This window comes from Callorhinus ursinus, unplaced genomic scaffold, assembly GCF_003265705.2.
Source record: "Callorhinus ursinus isolate GAN/ISIS: 27379988/994484 unplaced genomic scaffold, GSC_fseal_2.0 scaffold34, whole genome shotgun sequence".
In the NCBI taxonomy this organism is placed as follows: Eukaryota; Metazoa; Chordata; class Mammalia; order Carnivora; family Otariidae; genus Callorhinus; species Callorhinus ursinus.
This window is the reverse complement of record NW_027397096.1, coordinates 14,944,679-14,962,399: the sequence shown is the minus strand read 5'-3', so window position 1 is coordinate 14,962,399 and position 17,721 is coordinate 14,944,679. Positions and strand designations below refer to the sequence as shown.

The window sequence follows — 17,721 nt, the reverse complement described above, 5'->3', positions numbered from 1 at the left end:
TCCTATTGCTGTTTTGGCCACCTCTAATACTGGGTAAATGATAAACAGCTAAGGATTTTGAAGAAATGGACCCAACATTTGTCCAAACTAACGGGTGGTTTTGTGGGTTGAGCTGGGAGCTGGTTGCTGGCGACCTGGCAAGCTGATGGGGCTCTGAGGCTAGACGGTGAAAGCCTAGGGGAATGTTTGGAGGTCCCAGACATAACTGCGGTGTGTGTGAGGGCGCCTGGGTGGAGGGGCCACTGCAGGTTTCCAGCTGTGACACCGAGGTTTCTCTTTGGCAAGGCAGAGCGCGGTGGGGATGGGGCAAGTGCCCAAATGGGTGCAGAGGTGTAAGGGAAGGTGACCGCGGCACCGAGTCAACCATTTCCAGGTGGAGTTGAAAGGCAGAACCATTTTCTCCTGCAGGCCCCGGCACCTTTCATCAAGACCAAATTGGTAACTGATTAAAAAAAAAAGAGAGAAGAAATGGAAGATTAAGCCCAAGAGGCCAGAGGAGAAAATGGTTTCCAGGTGGAAAGGACCACCACTCTACTAACACCACCGAGCGTTCAGGGAGCCCGCTGTCCTCCCACCCTCCTGGGCAGCGCTGGGCGCCCGCCAGGTCTAGCAGGCAAAGGCCTCCCTAACTGCCAAACAGCGGAGACGCTTAATAAAATATTTACCTACACGTATAAGAATAACGATGACTGAATGACAAAAGGCAGTTTAAACAGTTTTCAGCTGCAGGGGAGAGCAGCTCTGGGATATTGTCAGTGAAAACAGGAACTTTCTGTTTAATTCAGAGGCTTCTCTCCTATGCCTGCCACGCCCACACTCAACCTAAGGGAGCCATGGTCGGGGAGGGGGCTCACCAGCATGGCACAGGGTGTCCCCCTGCAGGGAGCTGCCACCCAGAGGGGCTGGAGCCAGCCTCACACCCAAGCCCAAGCTACTGACCACCTCTTACAACTCCTGAGGAATAAAGATGTCCGCGCCTCTAGAAGGATCCTCGCTGCGGTCACTCCATAGAAGACGCTGACGTTTATTAGGAGTCTGACTTTTTCTCACTCAGCTGAACTTGTAAGCAGCATTTGCCCTGGTTGGGTGTGATCATTTTGAGCTGGGACGAGGAACGTGGAAGGCAGAGAGGACAAAAAGGAGAAGTCTTCAACCACCACACTCGATTCCCGTGTCCTCCGGGGGCACGGAGAGGAAGAAAGGAATAATTTTGGCTAAATACATCCCCCCCCCCCTTAGGGGGCCTTTTTTTTTTTTTTTTTTTGCATTTCCCTCTCCGGTCTGGGAAAGAAATAACAAAGCGAAGCACATTTTCTCCCTCGTTTAAATAGACTTTTATGTCTCTAAGTATACCAGACAATGTTGGGAGTAAATTACACATAAAGATATTTATATGTTAGATAAGTAAAGAGTGTTTGAAAAATCCAGTTTCACTTTCAGCCTCACACCCTCTGCCTTTGTTCATGTTCTTCCCAGATATTTTATATCTCCAGTTACGACTGTTAGAAAGATACCATCTGGGGCGCCTGGGTGGCTCAGTCGGTTGGGTGGCTGCCTTTGGGTCGGCTCATGATCCCGGGGTCCCGGGATCGAGTCCCGTGTCGGGCTCCCTGCTCGGCGGGGAGTCTGCTTCTCCCTCGGACCCTCTTCCCTCTCGTGCTCTCTCTCTATCTCATTCTCTCTCTCTCAAATAAATAAATAAAATCTTTAAAAAAAAAAAGAAAGATACCATCTTGGCTTTCCCATTTTACACAGATCTAGAAGAAGGACCAACCAAAGAAGGGTCTGTATGCACATGCATATCTTCATTTTCTTGGAAGAAAACAAACTAGCTTTGAATTTAAGAGCATGCTCAGAAGTTGTAATTCTTGAGGAAAGAAGCTATTTATTTATTGAAGGGAAATACAAAGGGCCCATTACTTTCAGACATGAAATTTATACTTGGTAAAGTTTTCATGAATAAAAACTCATTTCACTAAATAGTTTCTGGTAAAAATATGGTTTGCTTTTTTGGTGCCAAGTCTGCCATGTCTATTCTTAAGAGTAGGCTTGTAAGAGACTACGAGAGATGAAGTGAACATACTCTTTAATCAGAGAGGCACTTGGCTTGGCAGTGAAATGCAATCCTGAAAAATAAACAAAGTACATTGTGTGAAAAAGAGCAAGTTTAAATTAATCTTGCTTTTCCAATTTGAAAATATGCTCACGGTTGTTAGCAACTGAGTCAAGACATTTAAATCATATATATACTTTTATATCTTGACAGTGACCTTTTATAAGTGTGCAGTGGGGATAAGATGAGGAGCAAAGCGATGCTCCAGAAAGAGCATTTTAGGTAATTGAACATGAAATGTGTTGCAATCTGATAACATTAATAATACACAATCACTACTTTATATCTAATATGCAGTTCATTTGGCCAGAGTCTAACTAACACACTCTATAAATGTTAGCATATGAATCCTGGTGCAAGCCTATAAAGTAAGCAGCTCTATTTTAGTGCGTTTTGAAGTATCTCTGTATTCATTATCTATTCTGGATAACAAATTATCCCAATTTAGTAGCTTCAGACAACAAGTCTTTACTATCTCACACAGTTTCTGAGGGTCAGGAATTGGGAATGGCTTAGTTGGGAGGTTCTGGCTCAAAGTCTCTCATGAAGTTGTAGTCAAGGCATAGGCCAGGGTAGCAGTCATCTGAAGGTGTGACCAGGGCTGGCAGATCTGCCTTCAATGTGTCTAGCTCACAATCCTGGCAAGATCACGTTGCCGGCAGCAAACCTCAGTTCTTCTCCATGTGGGCCTCTCCATTGGGCTACTTAATCGTCTTCGTGATATGGCAGCTGGTTTCCCCCAGAGTAAGTGATCCAAGAGAGAGAGCCATGATGCCTTGTGTGACCTAGCCTTGGAATTCACCCACTGTCATTTCCCTCACATGCTGTTCATTAGAAACCAGTCACCAACGATGGCAGACCCTCAGGGGGAGGGGAACCAGGCTCCACTTCTTAGAGGAGTACTAAAGAAGTTGTGGTCATATTTTAAAACCACCACGACCCCCTATTTACAGATGGGGTAGTTGAGATGGATGGTGGCTGATCAGCTCAAGGTCACCAAGCTGCTAGTATGACCCTACGTGCCAGGTGGCAGGCTGTTTTATTTTCCCTCCGCTGTGCCAAAGCAAAACAAAGCAAAACAGTAAACGCCACATTCCTGACGTCACTGCACACAAATTCAAAAACTGTCTCTTTAAAATGGCCAAGATTGTCTAAAAGCAGTAGTGGGCTTTATGTTTGGAAGTGGATGAAATGGACATTAGACTGGAAGGTAGGAGTCAGCTATCCTCTGAATCAGCTCTGTGACTTTGTGAAGAAAACACTTCTCTCGGGGATGGTTTCCTCCTTTGTAAAACAAGATGGGTTAGCTAAATGGTTTCCAGACTTAGTTGCCCATCACAGTCCTCGGGGGAATGAAAGACTCACTGGTCTTATAATCTCCAGGAATCTTTTTTTTAAATTTCTTTTTAGAGAGAGAGAGTGCACACGCATGCACGTGTGCTCATGTGCATGTGGCGGAGGGGAGAGGGACAGAGGGAAAGGGAGAGAATCTTAAGCAGGCTACATGCCCAGCACAGAGCCCAATGCGGGGCTTGATCTCATGACCCTGAGATCATGACCCGAGCCAAAATCAAGAGTTGGATGTTTAACCGACTGTGCTACCCAGGTCCCCAATAATCTCCAGGAATCTTTATAATTAAAAGGCCCTTGGGAGTCAGATGGACAGTTAGGCATATGCATATGCTGAGCTAGATTACTTCTCATGCTTCCAGCTCAAACATTTTTTGAATGCCTCCCTCTGACTGCATGCACCCAGGAAAATCAATGGTGCTCAAGCCTGCAATCATCAGGGAAATGTCAGAAAAATATGATGCCTGGGGCCCCTCCCCAGGCAAAATAAATCACACATTCTGGGGTAGAGCCCAGGGATCATTATGGCTTTCTTGTTTTCATCAGTATGTTTTAAATAATTGTGTTTAGCCTTGGCTGCACATTAGAATCACTTGGGAACTTTTAACAAAGACCCCTGCCCAGGTGGTCTCCCAACCAATTAAATCAGAATCTTGTGGATGGAGCCAAGCATCTGTATTTTTTAAAGTTTCCAGGTGATTAGAATGGATAGCTGCACTGACCTATGTTTGCCTCATTTGAGATAATGCCAATGCCACCTCACCCATAAAAGATTATTCACAAGTTCAACTATACTTCAATTTAAAATAAATATTTAAAAAAAGATTATTCAGGAGAGAAATTAGTCAGAAATCTTAGGTGCCACAGTACTCTAAGAAAAAATGCATTTGCAATGGAAGACATTAAACATTTGAAACAGAAGTGAATTCCACTTCTGGCAATATGGCAGATGAAATAATTTTAATCATCCTCCCACTATAGCCCATCTCTAAACACTGGTCAAAATGCAATAAACACCCACTGCAATGAGCTCATGAGACAGTAAGGACAGGCCCCCGGTGCCAGAAGCAAGAGGGAAATGGCAGTTAGTATCATGAGCAAGTAAGCGGAGATGGAGCTGGTCTTGGGCAAATCCACACAGGAAGGAGACTGTGGCTTCGGCCCATTCAAAGTGAGAAGGTGGTACTGAGATCCCCACATTAAGCTGGAACCCTCAAAAGGATGAATCGTTTTAGAAATAATTCACTGGGAAAAAAATCTCCCTGGGGGCACAGGAAGATAAGAAAATTTCACTGTCTTGGCATGACTTGAAAGTGGAGAAAGAAGTCTTCACTGAGAATTTGGGACTATAGCCCAGCCTTCATGTAAATTTGGGGCTGGAATTTACCCTATCTGTATGATCCAGGAATCAGGAACCCCAAAACTGAAAAGCAAAGATAAAGATACAGACCCTACTCCAAACTACAAAATATACATGGATGTAATCCACCATAACCAAGATGTAATAGATACAAGTGTCCCAAGAACCTCAGGAAACAGAACTATCAGACAGACTTATAAAGTACATAAGTTTAAAATTATGAAAGACATAAAAGAACATTTGGACCATGAGAAAATAACAGTATTTTAAAAAGGTAGATTTGAAAGAGAACTAAGTAGAACCTCTGGAAATGACATATACAGCCACTGAAATGAAAAGCTCAGTGGGTGAGTTACACAGCAGATTAGCCATCGCTGAAGAAAAAAACTGAGGAAATTGCCCAGGAAGCATCACAGAGAGACAAAGTGAAGGAAAATCTGAGAGAAGCGTTCAGGGTATGTTGCCTAGAAAGAGATGGTACATTATACACCTCATACAGGTACCAGAAGGAGAACAGAGAGAGAATGTAGGGGACACAGGATTTGTACAATGACCGTTTGCAAATTTGATAAGAAAACACCAACCCTGAGATTTTGGATGTACAATGAATCTTGAACCAGGTAAATAAAAAGAAATTCACATCTGAACACAGCATGGTAAGACCGCAGGGAACCAAAGACAAAGAGAAAATCTTAAAACCAGAAAGAAAAGCCAGATTCCCTACAAAGGAATGACAGCAAACGTCTCAACAATAGAGAAACAACAAAATGTGTCTTGAGGGTAAAATAAACTTTCAGTCTAGATTCTCTCCCCAGAGAAATCATCATTCAAGGATGAGAGTGCAGTCAAACCATTTTATATTAATGGAGAAAGCAGGTCACTCACATAACCTCCCTGAAAGTAATACTAAAGGGTATGTTTCAAGGAAAAGGGCTGGTAATTAGAAAAAAGGAATGGTAGGCCAGAAACAAATGTGAAGAAATGGGTAAACATGGGCAAATCTACACAAGAACTGCATAAAACTAAAGTGACAACAGTGATTAAATTCAGGGGTATTAAAAGCAGGTGGGGTCTAAAATAACAAGCAACATAACAGTATGAGGAAGGATATAATTGAAGTAGAATCATTCTTAGCTTATTGTATAGTTGTAGTGGGGTTGGATCAAGTGCATACGTTAAAAATTCTAAAATAACCACTAAAAGAATAGAAATAGAACTTACAACTTCTAAATTAAGAGGAAAGGGGAACAAAGAATTCTTGGTCAATTCGATAGAAAAGAAGGAAGTAAACAAAAACTTAAGAGAAAGCAAATAAGCAAAAGGTGCAAAATGGGACTGAAGGCATCAATTCCAAAACATTAGTAACCGGTAGATCAATAGGTTCTCTTAACATGTTGCTAGTGGGAGCACAAATTGAAACAACGCTTTGGAAAACTGCTTAGTATTATCTTGTACATACCTTATGACCCAGTCAACACTCCAAAGAAAAATTCTTGCCCACAAAGCACCAGGGGACAAGAATGTTCATTATAGCGCTGCTCATAACAGCAAAAAATTGAAACAACCCAAAGTCCTGTGACAGAAGAATGGACAAAATAAACTGTGGCAGCAGTAAAACAGAGTATTACACAGTCAGGAATAAGAATGAACCACAACCAGGGCACCTGGGCAGCTCAGTCGCTAAGCATCTGCCTTTGGCTCAGGTTATGATCTCAGGGTCCTGGGATCGAGTCCTGCATCGGGCTCCCTGCTCAATGGGAATCTGCTTCTCCCTCTCCCTCTGTGTGTGCATGCTCGCTCTCTCTAGCTCTCTCAAATAAATAAATCTTAAAAAAAAAAAAAGAATGAACTATAACCAGATGTAATAATCTAGCTGAATCATAGTAATAGGATGTTGGGTAAAAAATATAAACCTCAGAAATTTTTCATAATAACTCTAAACAAGTATGTGATAAAAATTTGATAAAAATTTTTAAGAAGCAAAAGAATAATAAATGCAAGATTGAGATTAGTGGTTACTTCAGATGGAAGAAAAGATAGGGGAGAAGCATATAGGTAGTTGTAAGTCATTGTTACTGCTTTTGTTCTCTAATTGAATAGGTTTACAGGTGTTCATAATATCAAAAAACAAAATAAAATAAGGCCATGAATATACCCAGTGATGACAGTGTGTTAATCTCAGAGATTGTGGTTAATGTATTTTTGCACCCCTAAGTTTCATTAAAAACATCACATTAAATATAAATGGACAAAACTTACTAGTCAAATAAATAAGTGAACAAGATCCAGCTATATGCTGTCTGTAAGAGACTCCCCGAAAACTTAAAGACATAGAAAGGTTGAAAGTAAAGGATGGAAAAAGATATGCCAGGCAAATGCTAATCAGAAGTTGGAGTAGTTACATTTTTCACAGGCAAAGCAGACTTTAAAGCCAAAAGTACTAGGGTTAAAGATCATTTGTGTAGAGTTGATCCTTGAACCATGCAGGGGTTAGGGATGATGACCCCCTGAGCAGTTGAAAATCTGCGTATGACTTTCAACTCCCCCAAAACTTAACCACCAATAGCCTATTGTGACTGGAAGACATAAAGAGTCGATTAATACATATTTTGTGTATGTATTATATACCATATTCTCACAATAAATAACAATACATATTTTGTATGTTATATGTATTATATATATGGTATTTTTACAATAGGTAACATAAAGTTGATTAACACATACTTTGTATGTTATATGTATTGTATACTGTATTCTCACAATAAAGTAAGCTAGAGAAAAGAAAATGTTATTAAGAAAATAACAAAGAGAAAATATACAGTAATTTCACAGTACTGAACCATCTTTATTGAGGAAAGTCTGTATATAAGCAGACCCGCACAGTTCAAACCTGTGTTGTTCAAGGGTCAACTATATATATTAAAGAAACAATTCACTGTGAAAACAGTATATCTAAGCTTGCATGTACCTAATAACATAGCTTAAAAATACATAAAGCCAAAAGTAAGACAAATAAAGTGTAAAAAATAGAAAAATGCACAGCTATAGTAGGAGATATTAACAGCCCTTTTTTCACATGCCTTATCGCATACTTTTAAAATATAGAAAAAATAAAATTTGAGAGATTTTTAGGAGAAATTGGCTAATTCAATCATATAAGGAGATTCTGATATACTACCATAAAAAGTGATCAAACAGACAAAACATTAGTAAGGCTACAGAAAATCTGGGTAACATAATTAAGAAGCTTGATTTAATAGGTCTATATAGTATGCTACACTTAACAATTAAGGCATACCCATTCTGTTTGTTTTTTTTTTTTAAAGTATGCTCTATGCCCAACATGGGGCTTGAACTCTCGACCCCAAGATCAAGAGTTGCATGCTCTGCCAACTGAGCCAGACACATGGAATATTCTTTTCAAAGCCACATGGAATATTTATAAAAATAGACCATTTGGCAAAGCAAGTCTCAACAAATAACAAGAATCTCTTTTATACAGACCACCTTCTCCGACCCTCATTCAATTACCTTAGATATAAATAACTAAAAATCAAAACAAAAAACTTATGTTTAGAAATATAAAGATACACATGTACTGAGCCAAAGAAGAAATCATATTTGAAATCTATTCTTTGCCTGGGATAATAATAAAAATTCTCTATATCTTGTGGAATGTAGTTTGAGTGGTATTCAGAGTGAAATCCATAGTCTTCTATGTTACAATCAGAAACAGAAGGCTGCAAATTAATTACTTAAGCCACCAATTAAAAAAAAAAGGCTTAAACATTAAGAGAATAAACACAAAGAGAGCAGAAGAAAATAATACTGGATATATATTAATAGTACACAATATGTATCATATTCTTACATGTGCTATATATTCTTAGTTATATGGTATATATGTTCCTATTCTTACATACAAGAATATAAGATATATAATAACATATAAAAATAAAAATTAACAAAACCAAAAAGTAGTGTTAAATTAAAAGCTGATTCTTTGAAAACACTAGTAGACGGAAGAAATATTAGTTAAATAAAGGGAGATCTCTGGCACCACTGATCCAGAAAAGAGAAGACACATATACAGTAATACTAGGAATGAATAAATGGACATGATGGATAGTTGCAGCAGAGATTAAAATATATTAAGAGGAAATTATCAACAGCATTTTGTTAATACATTTGGAAACCTAGTTGCTATGAATAATTTCCTTGAAAAATATGTGTAAGAACTGACTCAAGAAGAATATAAAACCTAAAGAGATCCATAGCCACTAAAGAAAAGGAATCAGTAGTTAAGAATCAACCTAGGAAATGTTTATCCCATACCCAGACATTTTACCGGAAAGTTCTATCAAACATTCAAGGAACACATAATTCCAATTTTATACACACTGTTCCAGAAAATGAAAAAAGAAGGAACATTTACTAGTTCATTTTATGAGGCCAGTATAACCAGACAAAGGCAACACAAAAAGGGAAAATTGCAGCCAATTTGACTTATGGACATGGATACAATAAACCCTACAATAAAATTAGATGTTGACCTTCATTCATTCATCCTTTCATTTGTTCAACAAATATTTATTGAGTGTCAACCATGCACTAATAGGCACTGTGCTAATATGTGGAAGGCAGAGCTTATGGTTTGGTGGTGGAGATGAGCAACAAAGCAAATGACTGCACAGGGTAAGGTACATAGAGGACATTCTGGTAAGATAACTGCCTTCCAAGGGGGATTTGACCCGGTCAGAGAAAGCTTTCCAGGTACATTAATGGAGTAAGACATGGTGTGGGAGAAGGTTATTGCAGGGGCTCAAGTGGGAAATGTGGGATGCAGCGGCAGGAAAGATGAATTTGAGAGATACTTAGGAAGTGAAACCCACACTCCTTCAAGACAGATCACACATGGGAAGACGTCAACCTGGAGAAGGGCCAACCTTGTCTCTAGGATGTCTGGGGTTCTGCTGACCCATATCGTGAAACTTAAAAGAGTTTTAGGTTCAGGGGGAAAATGCATGCGTTTTTGGACATGCATGTTGAGTTTGGGGTACCTCCAGGAAGGTGAAGTGCAGACAGTGAATAGGAAATTAACCAGAGCCTGGAGCCTTTGTGGAGAACTCAGGCCAGAGACTTTAATTTGAGTAGCATCGGCAAGTAGGTAGTATTGAAACCCACGGTTCAAAGGAGCTCATCCAGGGAGGGTGTGTAGCTGGGGAAGAGAATGAACACCAGTATTTAAAAGAAAAGCAGAGGAGGAGTCAGGGTAAAGAGACAGAGAAGAAATGGCTGGAGAGGTAGGAGGAAAACCAAAAGAATGTGGGCATCAAGGATGCCAAGGGAAGAGTGAGTTACATGAAGGGAGTGTCTAACGGTGTCATGGGCAGTAGAGAGGGTAGAAGACTGACATCGCATTCTGCTGGAATTCTCCTGACCCAGGGGCTGCATTAAGCGAGTGAGCTGGAGAAGAAATGCATAATAAATAATAAGGCATTCCAAATAACATAGTGCAATAGGGCAGAAAGAGAGAATTTTGGGGGACAATGAAACTCTTCTGCATCTCAGATTCGTTAACATGGAGACAATTCAATCCTATGCATTTGTCAAAAACTCATAGAATTATATAAGAAGAGTAAATATTACACCATATAAATGAAAAATCAATAAGTAAAAACAATGTAGTCATGGAAATACAAGATCAAGCTCTCTCTCCACCAGTGACTTTATAATTGCAGTGCTAGCCCCTCTTGGGGTTTTAATTCTGTTCAGGGTCAGCTTGCATAGGTCTATAACAGGGAACAAGGGCACCCCACTCTTGCCTTGTGAAGGACAGAATAAATATGCATGCAACAGAGCCAAAGGGCAACAGAGCGATGGCCAGAGCCCCTCTTAGGAGCTGACTGACTAGTGGGGGTGGGGTGTAGCCTGGTGAGCTTGGCTCCTCTGGGACCCTGATGAAAAAACCAGAGGGTTGGATCAGGAAAGGCCTTTCTACCTCTGATGGTCTGTGGTTCTAGTGCAAAAATCCCAAACAAAATCCAATTAGCTCTGTTGTCTGCATTTTGTTATTGAGAATAGTCATAATAGACAATCACCATAATAACAACGGGCTCTTCAACACATGGGGACCCCAGATGATTTAGGAAGCAGCTTGGAGTGACGGGAAAATGCTTGGGTTTGTGGTTTCAAGCTCTAAAGTGCCTTCAAAAAACATCATAGTAAGTAATGATTGGTAATAAGCACAACCCGCATAGGTTTGCAATAAAAAAGAGACTTTTATATTTACTTACTTCAATCTCTCCTCTCACCCCATCAATCCTGTCAGTGAGGAATTATCCCAAATTTAGGAGGCAGGGAGATTAAGAATCTGGTCATCCAAGGCTTTGGCTAGTGTTGGGATTTTCCAAATATTCCACTTTGCCACGACCCACAGTGGATTTGGTATAGTTTTGCTGTTGAGTGTATTCCATTGTGTCCTAATCCTATGAAAATTAATGGAAAAGTGTTAATTGGGCATCAATTCATACTTAACATAATCTGAGTATTGGATGAACCACAACTTTATGTTGCCCCTCATGCCATATTAACTCAATTTATTGTAATAATTTAAAACAATATGGATAATTGTATCCTTATTGTTTTTAATACCCCATAAATTGAATCCAGTCTGAATCTAGCCAGCCTGGAATCGGCTGGAGAAGTGTGCGATGCCTTCAGGAAGCTACCAGCATCCTCTTTTTGGGGTTTTCAGGGCGGGGAGGGATGAAACCCGTACTTATTAAGCACCTACTGTGTGCGAGGACCTGTGCAGCACCACACTGCTACCAAGGTGGTAGTGGGTGAGTGTGTCTGAAGCCTTCTGCTACCCTCAACCACCTTCCCAGATGGGGGTGGGGGTCCTGGGGCTCTTTCAACCTCATGCATTTTACTATCTCCGTATAGAAATTATAAAAATATATAACGAACCGGTTGGAGAGGGGTTTCCTGGAAACAACCACCCTTCCCAGCCATCCCAGAGATGCTTCAAGAGTATTTCTCACTACATACAAAAATTTACTTTGAACCCCAACCATTTGACCTTGACCCCTATAAGCCCATTTTATTCTATTTTTTAAACTCTGTATGATTAACGCGGAAACCCTTTCTTCGGCACTTTCTCACCACTGGAATCGCGTCAGTTTCTCAAAGTTCCAAAATAACCTTTCCCCGGCACGGATTCATACCTCTGCCGGGGAAGGGCGGGGAGCGGCGCAAGACGTGCCGGTGTGGAGCCAGAGCCAGAGAGAACTTCCAGAGCCAAAGGAAAATAAAACTTGTGGCTGCTGTTTGTGCGGGAGGGTCTCCGCAATCCTGAAGCTCCCCGATCCTGGGGGGTTTCGGGGCCCGCCGAGGAGCGCCAGGGTTTGGGTTTGATCCCGACGTCCTTGACCTAAATTTCTGCGCGGTGGCTGGAAAAAGGGCGCAGGGCTAGGCGGGCGGCTGGTGCCATCCCCGGATCCCGGCGGCCGGGGCCGGCGAACTTGAATGGAGAGGCCGAACTAGAGGGGGTGGGGGGCGTCTTCTCCCCTGCCCGAGCGAGGAGCGGCCGCGAGCTCCCCGCGCCTCCCCCTCCCCCGATCCACCCGCCCCCCGCAGCCCATGTGATCCAGGGAAGTCGGGGTGCGCTCCCCCTCGCCCGGCCCGCCTAGAGGCGGGGCCCCCTCCGGCCGCGGGGTTCGCGCACCGCCCCCGTGGGTCCGGCCGCGGGGGGCCGAGTGTGCGCGCGCGGGCAGGCGGGGGCCGCACCGGGGTGCGTGACGTCACCGGCATTGGTTACACGACGTTCTAGAACTCCGCCCCACGTGCGCCGGGGAGGAGGGGGAGGAGGAGGAGGAGGAGATGGGGGTGGGGAGGAGGAGGGGGAGAGGTGGGGATGGGCCGGGGGGGCGGGGACGGGGGGGTGTGCGAGCAGCGGGGCTGAGCTAAGCCGAGCCCACGTGTGACGGCTCTCGCCGCTGCCCCGGCTCCGCCGCTCGCAGAGAGATTCGGAGGAGCCCGGGCGGGGGGGAGGAGGAGGGGGAGGAGGGAGCGGGAGATCTCGGGGCTCGGAGCCGGCCGCCGCTCCGCTCCGATCGCTGTGGGGCTCGGTTTTTTGGGGGTGGGGGGGCGGGGGGGCTCAGATATGGAGGCAAATGGGAGCCAAGGCACCTCGGGCAGCGCCAACGACTCCCAGCACGACCCCGGGTAAGTTTCCAGCCGCTGCCCACCGCGCCGCCTCGGGCTCGCTCTCCTTGCAGCGGCGGGGACGGCGGTGCGCGGAGCCGGGCATCTCCCGCGCCCCCCCGCCCCTCCCGCGCACCCCCCCCGTGGAAGTTACACACCTTTGGATTGCATTTCGCCGTCACCTTCTCCCCCACCCCACCTCCCGGCTCTCGCTCGCTCGCTCCCCCCCGCTTTCCTTTTAGCTTTTGTAAGTTACACGTCAAAATGGCCGATCTGACATCGGTGCTCACTTCTGTTATGTTTTCTCCCTCTAGTAAAATGTTTATCGGTGGACTGAGCTGGCAGACCTCACCAGGTAAGGGAGGGAGGGGGGGACGTCTGGGTCCCCCCCTTCTTGGCTTCTTTATTGCTCTTTGTTATCCCGGTGTAGGAGGCCCCCCCCCGCCATTGGCTCCCCACTTCTCCTGTGCAAGGTTATTTTTTTAAATAGCAAATCCTTTCAGAGCCCTCTACGCGACCTCTGTTGCCGAATTTCCCCCGCGTGTGCAAAAAATGCAAAAACAAAACAGAATAACAACAGAAAACTACTTTTGGTTTTTGTCCTTGATCAAAATTTGCATTGCTTTTTTTTTTCCACACCTTCTCCCCCCCCCCATCTCTTTCTTTCTCTCTCTACAGATAGCCTTAGAGACTATTTTAGCAAATTTGGAGAAATTAGAGAATGTATGGTCATGAGAGATCCCACTACGAAACGCTCCAGGTAAACCATTCCTTTCTGGATTTTGTCTTTATTTTAGAACAAAGTTTAAGTGTTATTTTTGGAGGTGTCTTCGGAAGTAGCTAAGCGGATTTAGAATGGGGCTCAGGCATGTGGCTAGTTTCGAACGTCGCTCTATTCCACCCCCCCCCCCGCGCCCGCCCCCATAACCCGAAAGGTTATTGTTAATTGGGGCTGAACTCTGGATACATAGATGCCCATCTCTCTGCTTTAAGTCGTTTTCCCGTCGCTTCTTTTTCTCCTGTTTAAAATGACGTTCAGCTTCATTCACTTTCTACATAGTTTTTTTTTTTTTAATGTATGCTTTCCCCATACTCCCAGCTCCCTAAACTCTTCAGCCCCTTTCAGAAAGCTGGATGAATCTCTTCTGAGCGCCGGGTTTTCTTCAGAATAAAACAAAGCGTTAAGAAAGGGAAGGGGAGGAGGAGAGGAGACTGAGGTGGCGAAAGAGTGGAGACACCAGCATTTTCCAAGTTACCTCCACCCGCCCTGCCCCCGTTCCACTTCCCCGGTTAACCTTGATGTGTTTTCTTGCGAGGTGGAGGGGCCTTGGGGGAGGGCTGTGGGCCGCGGGGGTGCGAGGGGGCAACTTTGGCTCTCCATTCTGCAGGAGGGCTCACTCCTTGTTGCTTTCAATGGTGTCACATTTTCTTGTTTGTTTTTCTCCCTCTTTGTCTCATTTCAGAGGCTTCGGTTTCGTCACGTTCGCAGACCCAGCAAGTGTAGATAAAGTATTAGGTCAGCCCCACCATGAGTTAGATTCCAAGACGGTAGGTTGCTTTCTGTCGTTGTTGTTGTTCGCCCCTGTTCAGGACCCATCTGGGCATTGACAGCCCCATTTAAAGGGACCGTGCTTTCTTTTGCTTCTGTGCTGAGAACTGGGTAGTGATAAGCAGGGCTCGAGAGTTGGCTCTAAAGTTTTCTGCCATGGCTCGGTTTGGGGTTTTCTGTTTAGAGCCTGTCCCACTGCAGCTCCAGATGCTGCCCAGCGTAGGCCTGGGGGAGGGGTCTGCGCGGGGAGAGGCTATCTATGGGGCCCAGGGACCATGCAAGGAAACTGCACCACAGAGCAAAGGCAACTTTTCTTTGTCAGCCGAGCACAGCACGCGTTACCAACTGTGGCTGTGGGAATTGGCTTTTAGAAGGCACAGCCCGCTTCGTGGCCAGCCGGGAGGGACTGGGGCCGGGAGGAAGGCGAGGGGGCGCTAATCCCAGGTCCAGGCAACAGGTTTCTCCTGGGGCACCTCGGATTTGGAATGTGGTTTGAGAAGGGAAGGAGACCCCCCAGAGCCACGCTGGGCATCCAGTGGGTGACTCCAGATGGAGCTGAAATCTAACACTGATAAGGCCTTGGGTTTCCAAGTGATTTGGTTTTGCTTTTTTCCCTTAGATCCTTTATTTTTTGAGTGTGGGTACTTCTATAGCATTAGAAGGTTTCAGAGACTCGTGTGGAGAGGGGGAAAAGTCTCTAGGTAGAGATTAGAGAAGGGAAGAAAGATGTTAGTACAGTCATGGGGGGGGGCGGATAGCTCGTAGTGTTTCATTTAGACCCCTGTGTTGGCTTTATGGCTCTCCCTTCCCTTTATGCCTGTTAGAATCTCCCCACAGTTTTTATATATCTGCCAAAGCAGGGCCCCCGAGGTGACATTGGGATGCAGTGCTGGGTTGCTTGGGAGTGTGGTAGGTGGTGGGGTAAGGCAAAGGATCAGGGTCTAGTCCCAGCTGCCCTTTATGAATTTGGGCAAGTTGTTCCCTGCCTCGGCGGGGCCTCAGTTTCCTTTTCTGTAAAATACAGGAGTGGAACAGGGTGATCTTCCAAGCCCCTTTTGGCTTTAACATTGAGGGGAAGGGAAAAAAGGGAAAGAAACCTGGCCACCTTTGGTGCACGTGAATTTATTTTGCAAATTCACCCTGTTTCTCTGATCAGAGGTCAGATGCATGTTCCCTAGCCCCCAAGAGAGGACCCCAGGCACTTTAAGTTGCTTTATCAATTGTGCTGGACTTGCCATAGCTTGCAGCCCAGCCTTTTTGCGCTTTTAGATAATTTAATTTTAGGGACAGTCATTTGTAGGGTGATAATGGATGTCTGAGGAATGTTTTTTTCCTCTTGACTTCTTGGTCAGACGTTTCAAAAAGCTAGCAAAATTAAAGAGGAAAATATTTCAAGGCAAATTCAGGAATTTATTATTCACTCCGTCTCCCCACCCTGGGTAGGAGAAATAGTATGTGGTTTCTATGGTGCCTGATGGGTCATAGCCCTCAGTATCAGGTGCAAAACGTGCGGTTTTCCCTCCCTAATTGTTTATGTTTTGGTCACTATTAATTAGTATAACCTAGATTTTGACTTTGTTTCAACGTTCAGTGCAGGAGGCAGAAGCGGTTGGTTTATTGACATGGAAACGAGGATCTTGTTTACCGTTACCTTAAAAGCTTTGTTTAGGTAACGGCCATTCACATCCAAAATAGTACCCTAGTCTTTTCCTAGAGGATTTGTAGCTACAGTAAGTAGAACTGTACCTAACTAACTAATGTTTTAATTTTTGGTAGTTTTCTTTTTCGTTTGTTTAAAAAAAAATAGTTGACAGGGATGTGCAAAAGGTTGGGATTTGCCATACTTACCTTGACCTGTCTTCTCCTTTGGAGATTTCAGCGTGTAAACTTTGCACACCGAAGAACGCGCCTGGTGGTCTGACATGCTGTTATCACAAACCCACCATCCAGGAATTCTGAATTGGCTTTGAGTTTTATAATTTTAGATATTTTTTGAGTGTTCCACTTTCTTCAGGGCTTCCTGTCCCTCCCCCGCAGCTCCTGGTCTCTCTCCCGACATGTCTCGCACCTTTTACTCCACAAACAAGGTGACTTCTTACTGCAATTGTGTGCTGGTCAGCTCAAAAGCCGTATTCTGGGGGGAGTGTTTATAAAAAGACACATCTGTCTTATGTTTGGTCAACAGAATGGAAAATCCACACCTGTTGTATCTCTCTTGTAGACAGCTCTAGTCAGTGCTGAATACACCTGTAGATGTGGTAATGTTAATCTTGATGAGAGGTTAGTTTCTTAGATCAGAGATTTTTGTCTATTTTAGTTTTTGAAAAGTAATCCCTCATTTCTCAGGTGATGTTTAAAGGTAAAAAAACATGCTGTGGACTTTTATTAGGTCTTTAAACCACCTTAAGACAAGTGGTAAATCTTTGTCTTACCAGCTGGGGTGTCCTAAGGGATGTAGGTCTGGGCACAAGAAGTCTTTGGTGTGCCTTGCCCCCCCCCCCCGCCCCCGTGCTTCGTCCCACAGCCTTACTCTTTTTGCTGCCCCACAGCAGAACTGAAAACAAGGTTCAGGTTTACATTTTAAAAGGGAAAAATTGTATTATGAAAGCCAGAGCCTATAAATAAATAACTTGTAGCAATATTCTGTGTTGAGTTTTACCCAAAGATTTGTAACATTTAGAAGTCTAATGAAAACCAATAATGGGGATTTTTAAAATTCTGTCCCTCCCGGTATTTTCTGTCCCCACCTCGGATCAGCCTATTAGATTCAAATACTTCCATGGGAATTGTTTTGAGTTTTAAAGCCATTCCCCTTTTGAGAATCATGTGTTCTGCTGAGTGTCTGATCTGGGGGTGGAGGATGTTTTTCCATTCTGATCGAGGGTTGGGGTAGGAAGAATACCCTAATTGTTACAGTAGATTCCGATTTCTTTTTTTCAGTAATTTTTTTTTTTTTTTTTTTTTTACCCTCTCCCCATGATGGCCTTACTTTTATAATTTGGGTTTAGGTTGCTGATAGATTTCTACCCTCTGTGATTTTTAAAATCCAGGTAGTTTTAGCGGGTGTGTTTCCTTTTATCTTATTGTAGTATTATTATTATTTTTTAAGAACTGGGTTAGGCTCCATAGCTTTTGACA

General features: G+C 43.8%; 1 protein-coding gene and 1 long non-coding RNA gene across 7 annotated transcripts in view; one reads left to right on the top strand and one right to left on the bottom strand.

The window, feature by feature from the left end:
- Nucleotides 1-1,323: 1,323 nt before the first annotated feature.
- Nucleotides 1,324-12,571, bottom strand: LOC112808391 (uncharacterized). Its single transcript, XR_003204339.2, has 3 exons — nucleotides 12,056-12,571; nucleotides 11,123-11,314; nucleotides 1,324-2,126 (listed from the first exon to the last, which is right to left on the bottom strand). It is a non-coding gene; the product is annotated as an uncharacterized lncRNA (long non-coding RNA).
- Nucleotides 12,572-12,878: 307 nt separating this feature from the next.
- Nucleotides 12,879-17,721, top strand: part of MSI2 (musashi RNA binding protein 2) — a 389,166-nt gene continuing 384,323 nt past the window's right edge. The window contains exons 1-4 of one of the 6 annotated variants that reach the window (XM_073879573.1): nucleotides 12,879-13,055; nucleotides 13,349-13,389; nucleotides 13,713-13,794; nucleotides 14,498-14,582. In XM_073879573.1, coding sequence (XP_073735674.1) covers nucleotides 12,994-13,055; nucleotides 13,349-13,389; nucleotides 13,713-13,794; nucleotides 14,498-14,582 — 270 coding nt within the window. In that variant the 5' untranslated portion in view covers nucleotides 12,879-12,993. The remainder of the gene's footprint in view (nucleotides 13,056-13,348; nucleotides 13,390-13,712; nucleotides 13,795-14,497; nucleotides 14,583-17,721) is intronic. The other 5 variants (XM_073879572.1, XM_073879574.1, XM_025851472.2 and 2 more) reach the window with 5 other exon arrangements.